At 42.8% G+C, this 17,619-nt stretch overlaps 1 protein-coding gene across 33 annotated transcripts in view; it reads right to left on the bottom strand.

Annotated features, from left to right (window-relative positions):
- Positions 1-17,418, bottom strand: part of Col25a1 (collagen, type XXV, alpha 1) — a 419,527-nt gene extending 402,109 nt beyond the window's left edge. For 10 of the 33 annotated variants that reach the window (XM_006502266.4, XM_006502281.4, XM_006502268.4 and 7 more), the window contains exons 1-2: positions 15,996-17,417; positions 14,942-15,011 (exon numbers count right to left, since the gene is read on the bottom strand). In XM_006502266.4, coding sequence (XP_006502329.1) covers positions 14,942-15,011; positions 15,996-16,292 — 367 coding nt within the window. In that variant the 5' untranslated portion in view covers positions 16,293-17,417. Of the gene's footprint in view, positions 1-14,941; positions 15,012-15,995 lie in introns of all 33 variants that reach the window. The other 23 variants (XM_006502264.4, XM_006502284.4, XM_006502279.4 and 20 more) reach the window with 6 other exon arrangements.
- Positions 17,419-17,619: the final 201 nt, after the last annotated feature.

The raw sequence follows: 17,619 nt of genomic DNA, 5'->3' as shown, positions 1-17,619 counted from the left end.
ACTTACACCACTTACAGTGAGATTTTTAGATCCCAGGACCAAGAAATGTATGAGATTTCATATTCATGCAATTAAAAAACACACACACACACACAATTTTTTTTCTAATGTGCCCTTCACTTAACCAGAAGAAAATTTAAATTTCTAAAACATAAAAGTTTATAAAAGCTGACTGTGGCGTTAAACCTTCAATTATGCGGTTATTCCTTTTACCATCTTAAATGCGTATTTAATAATTTAATACAGTTTAAAGGTCATAGGCAGCCAGTTAGGAGGAAGCGATGCTAAGAAACAATCCTACACATGGATGGTTTAAGGCTGTGACTTTATTTGTTCTCTAGGAGAAAATATAGCTGGTTATGTGCAAATGTGCATTAATTGTAGGATAGAACTTTTATAGTTTACTGCTAAACTTTCTTCCTTAAAAAATACCCTGAGAACAGCAACCATCCCCTTAGGTAACAATCCCAGGAACAGCTATTACGGAAACCACAGACTCTCTAAACCACAAGTGGCAGAAAAGCCTACTTTCTAGGGAACGTGATGATTCAAACTGTATTTTTGCTTCGAGTTTGTTTTTAAAGCTAGTTCAACCCTCAGTGAAATCACTGGGTTTTTTAATATGAACAGTAAAGTTCCCACTGGGCAATCCTTCAGTTCCTCTAGAACACTCGGTAGGATGCTGATGGATTTATGGCCCAGCTTTAAATCCAACTCCCTAAATGTAAGGAAAGAATAGAAACCAAAGATCCTACAGAGCCTTCAAGACTAAACCTCTAGGATGATTATCGAAATTCAAATACACTTTAGCACATAACCAGCTATATTTTCTGGTAGAGAACAAAAAGAAAGTAATCAAGAGGCCAGGAGACAGAAATACCTAAGATTGCTACGGATAAATGGAGGGGGAAGGACAGAAACTATTCCCACCAAAACACTACTGACTTGACATAAAGGGTCACGGAATGGGCTGGTGGGGGGATTTTATTAATGTGTAGTCATTATTCAAAATTATGGGTCCTAAGACACTGTCACATACGTGTATCATGTCCTTTACTCGTGTTTATCCCCCAGTACTTTACTCCTTCCTTTTTCTAAAGTCACCATTCTAAAAGCATGGTGTGTGTGTGTGGGGGGGGGGGGTGCACATGTACATGTGCTCGTGTATATGCACTTGCATGTGTGCGTGTACTTGAAAGTGTGTATGTATGAGTCACAATATAAGTGTACACAAAGGCCAGAGGACAACAGTTAGGATTCAGTTCCCTCCTTCCAGAATTCAACTTCAGGTCATTTTTCTTGCATGAGATTTTTTTTTTACTTACAGAGACATCTCCCATCCTTGGAAAGCCCACCTCACAGCCTAACTGACACCCTTGGAGAGGCCACTACAGTATGTGGGTGCAGTAAAACAAGGACTTTCATCCACTCACTAAGTATGGTTTATCCCCATATGTTATGAAATGAAAATATTCACAGCTTTCAGCCAGTAATTGCCCTTACAGACAACCACAGCCATACCCCACAGACTTAGGCATCTGACGATCTATTGCAAAGTTACTTAGGGAAATATCGAAATAGCCAAGTGTGGTAGCTCATGCCTTTAATAGCGGCACTCAGGAGGCAGAGGCATGCGGATCTTCATGAGTCCAGGCCATTCTTACCAACAAGGTGAGTTCCAGGATACCCAAGGCTACATAGGAAAACCCTCAAAAAAAAAAAAAACTGTAAACATTTTTATAAAGAAAGAAAAGAAAGAAAAAGAAAGAATTATACTGTGCTAATTTCCATTATTATATTAGTATCATACAGACACAATGAGGCTTGCACGATAAGTATAATATTTCCTTTATAAGAAAGAGCATTATCATCCTTTATGCTAACTTTTGTTAAAAATGTTGTTTGGTGTGTTCTAGATATTTCTTTGAAACACTGAATAAATTCATTCCAGCTATCTCTTACTACATTCCTTGATTCAGACTCCATGTAAAGGGCTTTAATGTAAATTCAATACTTACTCTATCAAATGATTCTGCTTACTGCTTAAATTCAGTTTCCACTGCTCCACCTATGACAGAGCACTGAGGAAACAGGAGGAAGAGCCCAATTTCAAGGAGAAAATATGCAACATACTTAACATAACAGGCCATGTATCCTGATGTATCTCAAGGTACATTAAATGCATTGACACAGGAGGGTAATCGTGTTGAAGCCAAAGAAAGTTATGTGAAGTGTGTTAGTTCGTTCTTCCTCAAAAGTGCAAACGAGGTGTATGGTTGATGTGGGTAGCCTCTGTGGCTGAGCTACGCACTGAACTAAGGGTTAAGGGTTGGCCTCTAGACCAGACTAAATATGAATCAAGACTTGCTTTCTTTGGCAAAGTTCCTAGACCAGCTACCTGAATGAATTTGAGTTGATTTTACACTTAACCTGACAGCAGGACCCCCTAATCTAATATTCCCCACACCAGAGCCTTGCCTTTCAGTTTGTCTGTTGCCTTCATTTCAGCTGGAAGAGCAACCCCAGCTACTCTATGCCCTGTGTGCATTTTTCTCCCTCTTCCAGCCGTACTTCTAACTGGGAAACACCTGACTACTCTCGAACAGTTTCAGCTGAAGTCCTATTTAAGTGGTAGATAACATTTATCAGCCCATGTTACTCCTTAACCTTAGCCACATTATTTTATGTGAAAAGAAGAAAAAAAATGTGCCCCGATTATATTGTGTTTACCATTTTACAGATTCACAATAAACAAATTGCTTGTCTTGTTGATTTCGGAGCCCCACCCCCAACTTGTATCACCTTGAAGGCCTTTTTCTTCATAAACATCTGTTGCTATGAAAACACTAAGGGTCTTGGAGGAACAGTTCAGATAACACATCAAAAAAAAAAATCTTCAGTATACAGACCAGCACAGAGGTGCTAATAAGAAGGAAGTGATCAAAAAAAAAAAAATCACTGGGTTCTGTCCACCTATACCTCTACCTCCGGCTCAACCCTGGCATCTCTCAACCTGCAGGTCACAACCCCTTTAGGGGTCACATATCAGATACCCTACATGTCAGGTATTTACATTGCAAGTCATAGAAGTAGCAAAATTACAGTTATGGTATAGCAATGAAAATAATTCTGTGGTGGGGGGGGGGGTCACCACAATACGAGGAACTGCATTAAAAGTTTCAGCACTGGGAAGGTTGAGAGCCACTGCCCTGCATTTTATCGAAACATCAGACAAAAGCATTTGATCTGTTTTTAGCAGGTTCTCAAGTCATTTGAAACCAAAAGTGGCTGGAAGTTTCTTGAATAATCATTATTCCAATATATACTGACAAAGGGAGGGTTGGGTTTTATAAATAAATGGAATTTCAGATTAAAAAAAAATAAAATTCTCTTTATATGCCCTACCTGGAGAAAATAATGCAAAATAAAGTACAGCGGGCCTGTTAAGCAAGCAGTATATACCAAAATAGTGGGACATTTTCATTAGAGAAAATCTCTACTGTTGATATAGAATTGCCCATCAGCAAGATACTCACCAACCTCACAAAGGAAGAAACGGGATTTGCCTCTCCATAACATTTACTAAAAGAAGACATGGAATTTTTGTAGATTATAGGACAAATACCATTTATGAGCCAACATTTCAATTTAGTAACAGGGCTAGTAAACATATTGTGTTCACTCTGTTGCCAAATATAATCAGTGGAGAATATAAATCAGGAGCATGGAACTGAGTTACAAACATTCTTCAAACCATAACACAATTCCTTGCAAAATCTATTATGACTGAGGACTGTGTCATTACACTTTGCCTTTCTGAGGTTTTTTTATATATATATTAGACATTTAAATTGACCACTGTTAGGAATCTTGGTGATTCCCTGGAAATTCAGAAATGGAGAGAGGAGAAGGTAATTGCTCAGCCATGAGCTCCAAAAGCGCAGGGCAGAGGCAGCCCTCCCTTCCAGTCACGCTATTGGAAGCACGTGTTGGTCCCTGGACACAAGAAACTGGTCTTCCAGCATGGTTTCCGCTTGAAACAAACTGTTATGATTTTAAGAGCCACTTAGGTAAGCCACGCCCACTGATGCGGGCACAGCACTCAGCACCTGTACGGACTTGGTGTGTAAGCTAGGCTAACAGGAATAGCTGATTTTAGCAGTCATGAGAAAGCTGGCCAGCATCTAACTCAGTAAGCGTCTAACACAGAAGGCCATGAGGCCAAGAAGCATTGCTGCTGTTAACAGTCCCATGGGGCTTGGCTCTGCTTCACTGGACTACCCTTTGAAGTATGACTTCCTCTCCAGTTGCTTTAGAAATGTAGGGGAAACTCTGTCCTCCAGAAGAGAGACTGTCCACACCATACCCTTCCCAGTTGTCTGACATTAATTCTCCGAGAGGCGTCGTATAACTTGATAAGTTGTAGCTAAATAGTGCCAGCGTAAGATAAACTCTCGTCTGCTGATAGGTAATAAGCCAATGCAAATTGGTGACAAACTGAAGTTACCTGAGGTGGCTTCCCGCTTTCACGGCAGGCAAGCCCATTTTGCCTCTGTTCACACATCCGCTTCACATTCCTAAACTGTAGCTGTCTTTAAGCTTTCCTTTCAAGTGGATAGAACATCTTATTAGTTCCTTCCATAAGAAAATAGGATCCTTAAGCCACGTTCCTTTTATAGAGTCATGAAAGGAGTCATTTCCTATATGTTTGAAAACTGTTTTGAAATTCGGGGACACTGTCACTGTCTGATTTTGATGTTCCTCGATAGTACCGTGGGATGGAATTATGAATACAGCTGTTTCCAGGGGAAGCTTGGGACCAAAGGGAGGAGGCAGCCAAGGAATAGAAGAGTGGAGTGGGGGAGGGGGCTGAGAGATGGGTTAGTGGTTAAGAATACATAGTGCTCCTATAGGGGACCAGGATTCAGTTCCCAGCACCCACATGGCAGCTGACTACATCTTTTAACTCCAGCTCTGGGAGATCTGACACTCTCTTCTGGCTTCTGCAGGCTCTCTCAATCTCAGGTACAGAAGCCCTCTCCCTCGCCCTAGCCCCCACCCCCGTGTTCGCACCCCCACCCGCCCCTGCCCCCACCCCCACGGCTGTCCTGACCAGAGGGAGGACAGTCTTCTGTCTTTGTAGTTTCATAGACACGAGCTGTTCCAACAGCAGAGCCTGTTGGGACAACACTGCTCCACTGAGAGCGGGACAGAGCATCACTCCTCTCCCCGTGCCTGTGTTTGTCATGCTCACTCTTAGATTTCAGAAATCCAACTGCCATTATTCATCGCATCACATCTTATAAGCGTGAAGCCAGTGTAACTGCTTAAAACGCTAGTAGCACGTGAGTACAGTTAAGCAAAAGTGCAGACTGGTAATAAATTGAAAATGATGAGGGAGTGATATATGATACACATAGGGCGCTATGCAGATGATTATAAAATTCCTCCGTCTAGGCTTTCTTCCTGACGATTGATGATGGAAACATGGGTCTTTTTTTTTTTTTTTCCTTACCGGAAAAAAATATGAAGGTTTAAAGTAAAACATACTCTGAGTCTAATGCATTGCGGGTTTACATAGAAAAATACAAAATATACCCCAGGTCTCTCAATCCAAGTATATCCTTTGCTATAAAAGTAAATTAGCCATTTTTATATTCAAAAAATGGCAACATAAATTTTTCCAGTATACATTGCATTCCCCATTCAGAATTTGATTGCAAGAACAAGCCTGAGATTCAGGAAACCATCCTTAGAAGTAGCTGGAATTTGGAGCCCTAAATAACTCTGCACAGAAGGAAACTGAATACAAGAACATAAAAGCCTCAGTTTCTTTACGGATGTCATTTCTCAATGCTAGAGGTTTTCTTTTATTAAAAACTTCCAGATGCATCACATGAATAGAAGTAGTAAGTCAGGCTTCCCGGCTTGCAGTTCAAACTGTGAGTGGGGATCCAGCAGCATTGCGGCAGGAGGAAGCAGCATTGGGAGGCAGAGTTGCTTTGGTTACATCTCTTTTCTCGAGGTTTACAGTGCATTTATTTGGCACACAATCCTTCTCGCCTTCCTTACTTGATCAACTCTCCTATCTTTGCTGCTTTATAGATAACTGACTTCTCCCATAAAGTAAATCAGCTTGCTAAAAATAAAACATATACTCTTTTATCTAGACATTCTTGAGATCCATAGATTGAGACTTCTGTAATCAAGAGAAAATTGCTCACCACTGATGGTTACGGTTGCTGGGTATTCTACTGCATGCCCTACAAGACGACTACGGCAGGCACTGTACTCAGTCAAACAACTACCCACAACCTGCTCTTCATACAGCAACCAACAGTTGTCCACTGATGGCGGTAGTGGACATCAATGGCAGGTAGATCGTCTTTCAGTTTCCCTTCTTCCGCACTTGCTACAGCAGGGACTAGAAACAGATTTATACTTTCTCTGTAAAATGTACTGCATGCCTCACCCATTATTAGATAAAATACATTAATTTCTAGAGAATCTTTCTATAACTGCTGGAACCTACAACCCATGCTAATATGCAAATTCAAATGTATAATCATACCTGTTCCAACATTTTCTCTATAAAAATGTTTAGTGATTAATTTTATTTCAGGTGCATTGATGTTTTGCCGCATACGTGTATGTGTGAAGATATCAGATTCACTGGAACTAGAGTCACAGACAGGTGGATACTGCCACGTGGGTGCTGGGAATTGAACTTGGGTCCTCTGGAGGAGCAACCAGTGCTCTTAACTGCAGAGCCATCTCTCCAGCCCCTTCTCTATATAATTTAGCTCCATCATTGCTAGAAATGTTTCTAGTATAGAATCCTGGAGACGAGTTCTGTGTTGGTGGGTGTGGTTTCTTTCTAAGCACAGCTGACAGTGTGACACTGGTATCTGCCTTTCAGCAGTTTTTCTAACAGTGTTCTCTGGAGTCCTAAGAGTCTTTGGAGATACCCCAAGGTCCCTATGAGAAAAATGGTGGACAGCAGAAGGTTTTTATTCTTCTATCTAAAGGGTGGGGACTTAAAAGCAAGCTCAGGTGTTAAAGAGTATACACTGCTCACACAGAGGACCAGAGTTCAAGTCTCAGCAACTACATTAGGCAGCTCTTGGCCACCTGTACCTCGGCCTCTAGGAGATATGTCACTCTCTCCTGGCCTCTGTGGGCATTTACATGTATGTGCATGAATGTGCACACATGCACACGCATGTACGAGTGCACGAATTAGTAACAGCTTTAAATGTGCTCAGCACATTTTAATTTGTTTTGCATATATTACTCTTGTGTCTGTGTACAGGTATGTGAGCATGTGTGTTGTGTAAAAATGAGTAAGAAATAGTTTGTAGAACCTGAATTAAACGATGTAAAAATAAATAAATAAATGGCAGGCATTCTTATAAGACTAGAACTTTCAAGAATCTAAATTTTTAATATCAGATGAACAGTTTCAACATTTCTAATAGCTGATGTCACTGTCTATCAAACATGCTCTTACAGAAGAAAGGATGACTTGTTGATAAGACTAATAAATAAAATATGAGGTAAAATCAGGAATGCTTCCATTTTCATAAGTTCAACTGAAGCCACTGAAGACTCCAGAGACCTATCTGGATGTCTCTGGATATCCAAAGCAAGACAACAACTTCACATTAGTCTAGGAAGACAGCAACCTCACATTAGTCTAGAGTCTTTGAAATTTGAAAGTTGAAGCTCAAAAATCCCCATGTCACAAATTCAATTGCATTTAGCTCTTTGTTTTCCTAGATACTGGAATACCAGCCCAAAATTGACCAGGCAAACAGTACCTAACATAAATGTGAAATCAGGGGCTAGAGATGAAGCCCAGTTAACAAAGGGCTTCCTGAAATGCATTACACAAAGCCAGGCATAATGGCGCATACCTGTGGCCATGGCATTTACACAGCAGAGACGGGAGGATCAGATCGGAAGCCCAGGGTCATCTCCTACCTCATTTTGATTCCAAGGCTAGCCTGAGCTACATGAGACTTTGTGCAAATAAAGTAAAATGTGATGGATTTTAAATATCTTGAATATAATAAGAGACTGCAACCTTCATACCTTAAAGAAAACCCTTGCTATACTCATGCAAAGAGTTACAGAGACAAAGTGTAGAGCAGAGACTGAAGGAATGACCATCCAGAGACTGTCCCACCTGGAGATCCATCCCATAACCACCAAACCAAGACACTATTGTGGATGTCAACAAGAGCTTGCTGACAGGAGCCTGAGATAGCTATCTCCTGAGAGGCTCTTCCAGTGCCTGACAAATACAGAAGTAGATGCTCACAGTCATCCATTGGACGGAGCACAGGGTCCCCAATGAAGAAGCCAGAGAAAGTTTCAAAGGAGCTGAAGGGGTTTGCAGCCCCATCAGAGGAACAACAATATGAACTAACCAGTATCTCCAGAGCTCCCTGGGACTAAACCACCAACCAAAGAAAACACACAGACTCATGGCTCTAGCAGCGTATGTAGCAGAGGATGGCCTAGTCGGGCATCAGTGGGAGGAGAGGCCCTAGGTCCTGTGAAGGTTCTATGCCCTAGTATAAGGGAATGCCTGGGCCAGGAGTGGGTGGGTTCGGGAGCAGGGGAGTGGGAAGAGAATAGGGGATTTTTGGAGGGCAAACTAAGAAAGGTGATAACATTTGAAATGTAAATAAAGAAAATATCTAATAAAAAAACAAGAGAGAGAGAGAGAGAGAGAGAGAGAGATCCCTTGCTTACCTTCACTAATCTTTTCTATTGCAAGTACAGGTCAAGAAAGATGTCAGCAGTGGATGTAACTGGGAAAGGAGACTGTAGAAAGGGAAGGGGTGTCCTGCTAGTCAACTCAGTCCCTCCTCCTTGTGGTCTCAAGGAGGAGGTGCTTGCCACCTGGTGCCTCGTCCTCAAGGAATTCTGTCATCCAATGACCATCACCATCCGAAGGAATATAGGACACCTGTGAAAAGTCCTCACTCTTAACATGTGACTCTCCATGACTTCAGCATCCCACTCTTAGCATTTAATCCTTTACATCATCAAGTTTTAAGTAGGTTTTTTTTTTTCTATATAGACTCGTACAGCAAATCTCAAAAGATAGCAACAAACATTCATGTCTGGAAATCAGGCATCTGAGCATACCACAGTCCTTAAAAAAAAATATATCTGGGGGAGGGGAGTATGAAAGTGTTAAGTATCATGCTACATAAAAACCACAGAATGAAATTTCACCCATTTTGGCAAACCAAGGAGGATGGGGATGCTTCTGCGTTTAGTCCATCCCGAGCTTCGGCCTACAGCCCAGACTGATTCATGCCTTGTTTCCACATTCTCAGCTTCCATTAAACTACCAAGTATTGTTTATAAAGGTGTAGGGGGGAACTAAAGCACTTTTTCTTGATAGGTCTTGGATGGCTTCCACTCAAGATAACAGACTGATGCTATTTGGATAAATGTCTACTGGGGATGCCTCTGTGTCAGGAAAATACCCCTAGCTACAGAATCAGCAGTCCTGATTCTGGCATGTCTCCTCGCCTGCTCCTGTCTACCTAATCCCCATGATGATTGAACATTCCTTCTCCCTTCCCTAAACCTGCCAGTCAAACGCCGCCTTTATCAATACTGTGTGCTTGACTCTGCACAAAGACAAAGCAGCGGGAAGCAAAGTAGGTTATCACAGCCCTATAGGAGAATTGGTCCTACATATTCGTGTTAGAATGAGCAAGAGTGAACTGAACTCCAAGAAGAGTTGATACCTCTCCCCCTCCCCCCTCCCCCCTCCCTCTCCCTTCCTCCCCCCTCTCAACTCCCAGCTCATCAACACATGAAATTAGTAGCAAAAGAGACATTTAAAGAAACAGTTTCTTAGTTTACAGACAAGCATAGCAAACAAGTTAAACACAGGACAAGGCTTCAAGAGGCAATTTGTCCTTGGCCCTTTGGCTAGGGCATTTTGCCAGCTGTCACTACTAGACCAACTGAAAGTGCCACACCCAAACTGTTGTTCTCATTAGAAGCAAAACAATTTAACACGAATGCTTGGCGGGACTGGCATGTCACACTGTGTTGTTTAGTCTTACGAGAGAATGCCTGCCGTTATCATTAAATAATACTCATGCAAATACTCTCATGATCTATAAACTGCTTCTGAGACTCCATTACGTAACTAATATCTATACATTATGAGTCTATTGCTTGTTGCACTCAGTTTGTTGTTTGGTCTCTTTGGAAGAAAAAAGAAAAGTGTAGCCTACATGAAATAACAGTAAGAAATAGTTTTCTACACTTTATATAAGAAAGGTATTTACAGGGTCTTCTGAAACCATGGGAAATTTGTCCTTCAGCCAGACACCTATGCCTGTGTCACTTCCAGTTATGAATGGGAGGTTTATTCAATTTACCTACACTTGCTCTTGCTTCATATATAATCATTTTCATAGGTGTAGAAGGTATTCAGGGGCCTCAGAAAAGATCTAATGATCGAAACCTCTTCTGTCTGGCTGCCTGGCTCCCACCTTCTCTATCAGCTTCGACATAGACACTCTTCCATAAACATGCCTGATTTATATATACTTTTATGTAAGACACCAAGTGAGAGCCCTGACAGAATCCTATCCACAGAATGAGCCAACATATGCTCTCATCTGAAGGTCAGACTTTCTAGAGGCCCAGCCCCCAATGCCCATGGTACCTCCAAGACTCAGCTACCTCAAAAGTACTCTGCTAAAAAGAGCTTTGATGGATAACATTTCTGTTGTTGTTTTTTTCATCTTTCTGGAGTTTCTCCAAAGCAAAACTTCTCTAAAATAAAGCTTCTCTTGAGTTCCCAAGTAAATGTGAGCTGTCACAGAGACAGAGATGATCTAAAACTAGACCACAGTGGATAGCTGCCCAACTACAAATTTATTACAATCCTTAAAGTGGCTGAAATATAAATCATACCTCAGCAAAGCTACTAAAAATAAGTTTGAAACAGATGAGTCGGATAGGTCAGCTATCTGTAAATATCTAATTCAAAATTTCAAAGATATGTTTTACTACCCCACGCTCAAGTAGCCCAAGGTCTATGTACTTTAGTCAAACTTCACCCCCAATGTCAAAAGATCTCTCTGTTGATAAACGTAACTTAAGAGACTAATATCAATATCTATAAAGAACCAAACGCGCATAGCTCTTCAGTTACGCATAGCTTTAGTTCAGAGTTTGTCCATTAGACACTCAGTTCTGGGCAAGCATCTCAAAGATCCTTTTCTCACCTATAACCTGTAACTCTGTGCACTAGAGTTAAGTAGCAAGGAAAAGAACTGATTTAAGGGTTTGGCTCAGTAGTGTAGCTTAGCAGTGAAGTGTAGGTAGCACATTGAAGAGGCAAAAAGATAAAAGGCAGCATCTACAACTTCACACATACCCACTAAAACATCTGAGTGTTCACAAAAACCATCACCCTACAAGAAAGACTTGTCTGATTTTTTTGTGTGTGTGTGGGTTATTTTTTTCAGGATGAGTAAACGGAACACACTTCGGTTCTTTGGTTCAACCAAGGACACACAGCAGCAGCAGCAACAGCAGATCCAGAATCCCAGCCTGGGGGTAACCTGCTCTAAACATTCATTCTCTATGCTTCAGTAAGTCTTCGACTTCCCTTCCCTCAGATGTGGGCATGAATTCTCACCTTGACTTTAGTACATTAACTGTTTTCCCTGAGTCGTGGCCTCCTCATCTATAAAAGTAGCTCCCTAGAAGCTGGTGAGTAGGTAAAGGTTATTTGCACATCTGTTTACCAAAGGCACAAGACAAACCTGTCCTGGTAAAGCATTAGACGCCAGGGAATTCAGAATCTTAAAGAGTTGTTATGGAAATTAGAGAGTGCATCTCTTACATTACAAAACTATTGGTAAATAGCTCAGCCGTCTCCCACAGAAGCTCCCTCTTACGAGAAGGGGACAACAACCAACCAGAGATTGTATTATTTCCTTACGTCCTACCTGGAAAACCCCTTCAGGAACTTGGGTCTATCAAAAGCTATTAAAGCAAACACAAACAACATAGCATTACTCCCCCCCCCAACCCCCCACCATGGGCCTTTGGCTCTATTCCTGAGACTGTCAACAAGAGTGTCAACTTCAAGGGATGGGCACCTGTCCACAGGAACTGAGCTGAGGTCACAGGCCTGTCTAGCTCTGTCCTACAAACAGATGTCTTTGTGACAACTCTTAGTCACAGTGAGCCACAGCAAGAGTCAAACCAGGTGGGAAATGCTGTATCTCCTTTCTAATCCTTGGCTGGCCCGCTCATTCCCTGAGACAATGTCTCACTGACTGACTGTATTTCAAAATGGTTCTCTCCAGGATACAGGGTCTTTATTTTGTGTAATGCCTGATTATTACGCAAGCCAAAGGAAGTGTTTCCAGAACAGTGATTATTTGGTTCCATGTGCTGGAAGACACACACCTTCTGCTTAAGAAGCCAGGTAAAATCTGATGTGATGTGGGTCTCTAGTGGTGGCGATGAGATATAGCAGCTGTTACTGAGAGCCAAAAAAAAAAAAAAAAAAAAAAAAAAAAACAAGGAAATCCCATTTAAATTGTCCTGTTATGATGAGAAACACTCCACTGTAATCTCCCAAGATACACAAGGCCAACTCTAAACATATTAGCTTTCTCCCAGATCTGGTGATAATTAGGTTACATTTAACATCATGAACCATATCTTCACAGATAATAGAACTCAGAGCAGGAGAGGTCACTTTTCAGCTTTTTACCAAACTCGATAAGAATCCAGCGAATTAAACACGAACTGCTTTAAATACAGTTAGCAAAAACAGTACATACCAAAAGTCCTGGACTCCAAAGGGTGGGGTCAGTGACTCTCAGCACCAGGTGTCTGCAGAATTTAAATAATCCCAAGCAGCGATGAGGTGATTATGTATTTAATCCTCTGATGGAAATGTGACTTCCTTAAATATCTGAGTCCTGAGGTCTGCCCCAACTTAAAACAACTAAGAACGAAAGCCACATTTTCAAGTCTGACCTCCTTGATTTTTCTTCTAACGTAAGAGGTAGCTTAAATTTTCAAATATTCACATATAATTATGTATGTATGTTTTTATATATTTCCCCCATGTGTTGAGGGTTAAACCCAGGGTCTCGTACATTTTAGGATAGTGTTCTAAAACTGAGCTACATCAAGCTCTCCAAACTTTTTTTTTTTAACTTTTTGATTTTAAGACTGAATCTTACTAAGCTGTAACCTAGGCAAGCACTGAACTTGCCATCCCCCTGCCTCAGCCTTTTGCATAGCTGGGATAAGAGGGTTGGTTTTTGTTGTTGATTGGTTGGTTGATTTTGATTTTCTTTTGTTTTAACAATCTTTCCAGAACTGTCTTCTCAGTCAAAAGCCTTTATGTGAAAAATCATATATTTCCAGTATGGTGACGAATGTAATTGGATATATCACTGTGCCATAGGGCCAGTGGGATGGCACTTGTCACACACAAAGCCTGGATTTGATCCCTAGGATCCACTTGGTGGAATTACAAAGATAACTCCTGCAAGCTGCTCTCTGATTTCCATACAGATGCTATTGTACACACACACTAAGTTTAATTTGTAAAAAAGGTTTTCAAGTGTATACACTATAACAACCTGGTGTTCATATTTTAAGCTGATGTGTAAGGTGGCAGCTGTTTTGGCGGTGGCAAAAAATAATAATAATTCAGGATATTAAAAAAATTCAGAAACTAGTCTTTCTATACACAACCATTCACCACTTAACAGAGAGAATTGTGTTGTTTGATAACTTCCTACACTGCACTTACCCGAACTGAAATGGCTACATCATCAATAAATGACGTAGTCTTGTGCGATCTCCATCCTTCATGACGTGATCCGCCCTTGACCAAGTGGCACTATGTAACACCTAACTATATAAAGCACCAAGTATCATATTCTTAAACATTAAATAAAATGTAAAGGAATCACCTTACATGCCTGATAAGTGAAACTAGACCGTTCGTAATAAATGAATTACAGTGTTTATCTGAAAAAAAAAACACTAACACTCGTGGGGTTTTATGACGTATATTCTTGAATCCAGTCAATGTTTCCAATGGCCCTCATCCAAGACCTTTTAAATTGTTAAATCTACAGATAAATACCAACTCTCAGAGGTCTGTGAATGGAGAGTTACAATTACCCTGACTGGATGGGGGTTGGAGGAGTGATATTCATTAATGCCTCTCTTTTCTAATTCTCTTAGGTATTGTCATTAAAACAGTTCCCTAAAACTTCACAGAAATCCAGTAAAAACATAAGAACCTGTCCTGAGAGGGCGTTGAGGTTGTTATAGCTCATAATGGCAGCTCAAGATAAAGAATAGCTTTAGTCTTCTGCTTCAAGACAGGAGAGTGAGCCTTGTTGATGCGACAGAATCCAAGCTGGCGAGGAGGTAAAGGTTATTTGCACATCTGTTTACCAAAAGCACAAGACAACCCTGTCCTGGTAAAGCATTAGACACCAGGGAATTCAGAGTCTTAAGAGTTCAACAGCCATTTTCACCGCCACCACCAACAACAACAAATTATGACATTGTCTAATAAGATCACAGAAGACTTTCAATCTGAGACTCTAAGAACTCTGTCTTTACATACCATCTTGTCTATATTATTCATGGTGACCATCCCTGGCTTCCTTGCTTTCCCATAGCAGACCTTAGCATGCTGCATAAAACAATATTTAGGGCTTTTCTGCCATCTTTTGGACTGAGACATGTTGGTTTTATTAAAGCAGGTTGGGCCTGCAGTCTTTCTTCACTATTATTACAGGTAGACTTGACAGCACAAGACACCCCCCCCCTTTTTTTTCTTTTTTCTTTTTTTCCAGAGTTCTGCTGTGAAGGAAACGTTGTTAAATGAGGGCCGTTTTACCTGCTGGGCAGTTGCACTCTAAAGGTGCCTCCCTGGCCGTTCTTATTTTAGCCATATGTTCGTAGGATTTCTGTAGGGAAAGCAGAGGGGTTGACACAGTATCAGTAGCACTGAGGAGAACTAGACTCTCAGGGGCTCTCTGGCCACATGCCTGCTTCGCCAGCATCTGATAGCTTGCATAAGGAATATTTACATATGTACTTGGACTCTTGTCAAAAAGTAACAGAATCCAAGTCCTAAAATAAGACAATGACCACTGACATGGTAGCAGGATTGCAGGGTTTGGCTAACATCTTTCTCTAGTCCTCAATTACCACCCCACCCCCCCACCCCCACTTTCCTTTAGCCCAAGCATAGGCAGGCAGTGCAAAAGCCAGGCAGTGATATAGGTCCAAAGACGCTGGTCAAGAGTGCATAAGTGAATGTGAACTCTACACAGCCTCTCCATTGGAAGTAAATTTTAAATAAATAAATAAATAAATGGCCCTGATTTGAAACCAACCTTGAAGATAACTCTCAGCTTCAACAGCTCTACCTTCCAATTATTACCTGCACTGCATCCTTAACCAACTATAAAACTTTTTCAAAGTGTTTGAACATGAAAAAAAGATTCGAAGGGTGGAATTTATGATTCTCAAGCTCTATAGGATCGTTTCACTTGAAAGTGATTACCTTTTGTATATTAATAACACCTGTTTCCCTAACCTTTCCCTGGGAAGGAGATATGAGATCTTATATCAACAAAAATTGGTCTCCGTTGAAGTGAGAGCTCCCAAGAGACTCCAGAAAGCTACAAAGAAATAAAATGCCCCTCCACACACTCCCGTTATCCAGACCCCCCATATATGTCTAAGCATGCAAGCACTATGGAATACCCAGGGAAGATATCTGCTACAGACTTGATACTAAGCAATACCCAAGGTACTTAACTCCATACTTGGCATATACAGTCAAGTCAACTATGCAGACAGCTAAGGGTCGAAACTATCCCTGCACACAGGGCTCACACCTGTGCAAAACAGTATTCACGTGCAAAATACCCAGCCTTCCACACCTGAGCCAAGAGACGCTCCACTTTCTCCTGAACCATTGCCTTCAGCTCATCCACGGTGTCAGACAGCGGATGGAAGGAAGGGGTCCCTTTAGCAGATTCAAGAGCAGCAATCCTCGCCTGGAGGTCGTTGGTTTTCACCCCAAGATAAAAACAGAAAGCCACAGCAACCACTGACAAGAGGGTCGCCAGGGCCGTGCACGAGGGCATGGTGCCGGCACAACGCTGTCCCAAGGGGCGCGGATCTTCTGATCCAGACTCTCGTCCCCCTCCTTTCCCTGCAAGCTTCTTCACCAACATTGTGGCGGGGTCGCTGGCCTCCGCTACGCCTTCCACCTTCTATCTCCTCCAGTAATCTTAGAATGAGAGGAAGGGTCGGTTCCTCCAAAGTTCAGTCCCTGCGGCTGCACAACTAGTTGGTAGAGTCGGAGCCCGGGCTTAGAGATGGACCTGCGCGTGGCTCGGCGTCCGGATCAGCAGGCGTGGACCGACCGTCCTCCAGATTCTTTCTCCCCTTCCAGCTAGGAGTGAAAAGCACCCTCCGGCCGGGGACTGTGTGGCGCCGGGGGTGTTGTTGGGGTCACAGCTGAAATGAAACCCACTAGGGCAGCTCTCTTGACCCCCCCAATCCGACACCTCCTTAGGGGTCCCCCGCGCGGAGGCGCAGGGTCCGAGAGCCCCTCTCTCTGCTCCGACCTGTTGAGTCTGCCTGCCTATCTCTACCTTTTTCCACCCGCCGACCTGTCTCCCACCTGGATCAGTTCAAGGCCAAAAAGAAAAGGAAATACAGAGACCCGGCGAGAGCGCAGCCCCCGTGGGTGGTAGAGGAATAGAGAAAAAGAGGACCGAGTGACCCAAGCAGCGATCGTAAGCTGCGAGGCCCCAAAAGTATCTCCGCAGACCCGCGTGTGCGAGCCTTAAATACCCCGGGATGCTCTTGTGTGAGACAGTGCGCGCGCGCCTGAAGCGCGGACCGCCCCCTCCCGCAGGAGCCTCCTTATTAGCATAATATATTCACCTTCGCCCAGCCCGCCTGGACCCACGAAGGGGCGGGAGCGCGGGTGGGAGCGGAGCCCGAGGTCTCTATTAGCATAATATATGCAAATAGCTACAGCAACCACTGTGATTGGAGAGGAGCTTGGAGACCCTTCCCCCTCCCACCACCGAGTAACTTCAGCGTCCCCCTAAGGCCATCTCTCCGGCCCTAGCCAGGGGCCGAATTGAGGTCTGCTGTGCAGAGTGGCTTATACTGGCTTAGCCCAGCGCCCCCTATTTGGGTTAAAAAATGGAGAAATGGCCTCCTGAAGGAAAGAACGGAAGCAGAAGGCTCCAGCTCTCCAGATCCTCGCTCAAAGGCAGCCACAGGAGCTCCTCCATCTAGCCCTTGCGCGACGTTTTCCCTCCTCCCTCAGTTCGTTCCCACATGCCCAGAGGCAAAGTGTCTGGCTGACGTCTGCAGGGTACCTTCCCCACTTCCCTTCCTTCCCACGCCTTGCTGCAGATGACTGGGGAAGTTTTCTCGCCCCTCCCCCGTTTCCTCTTGTCTTGATGCTGCCCCCCCCCCCCCCCCCAGCTCTGGGCTCTTTCTCTGTACTAGGGTGCTAATGTGTTTTCCTGATTCGCTGTT

Source organism: Mus musculus, chromosome 3 (genome assembly GCF_000001635.26).
Source record: "Mus musculus strain C57BL/6J chromosome 3, GRCm38.p6 C57BL/6J".
NCBI classification, from domain to species: Eukaryota; Metazoa; Chordata; class Mammalia; order Rodentia; family Muridae; genus Mus; species Mus musculus.
This window is presented reverse-complemented; position numbering and strand designations above follow the sequence as displayed.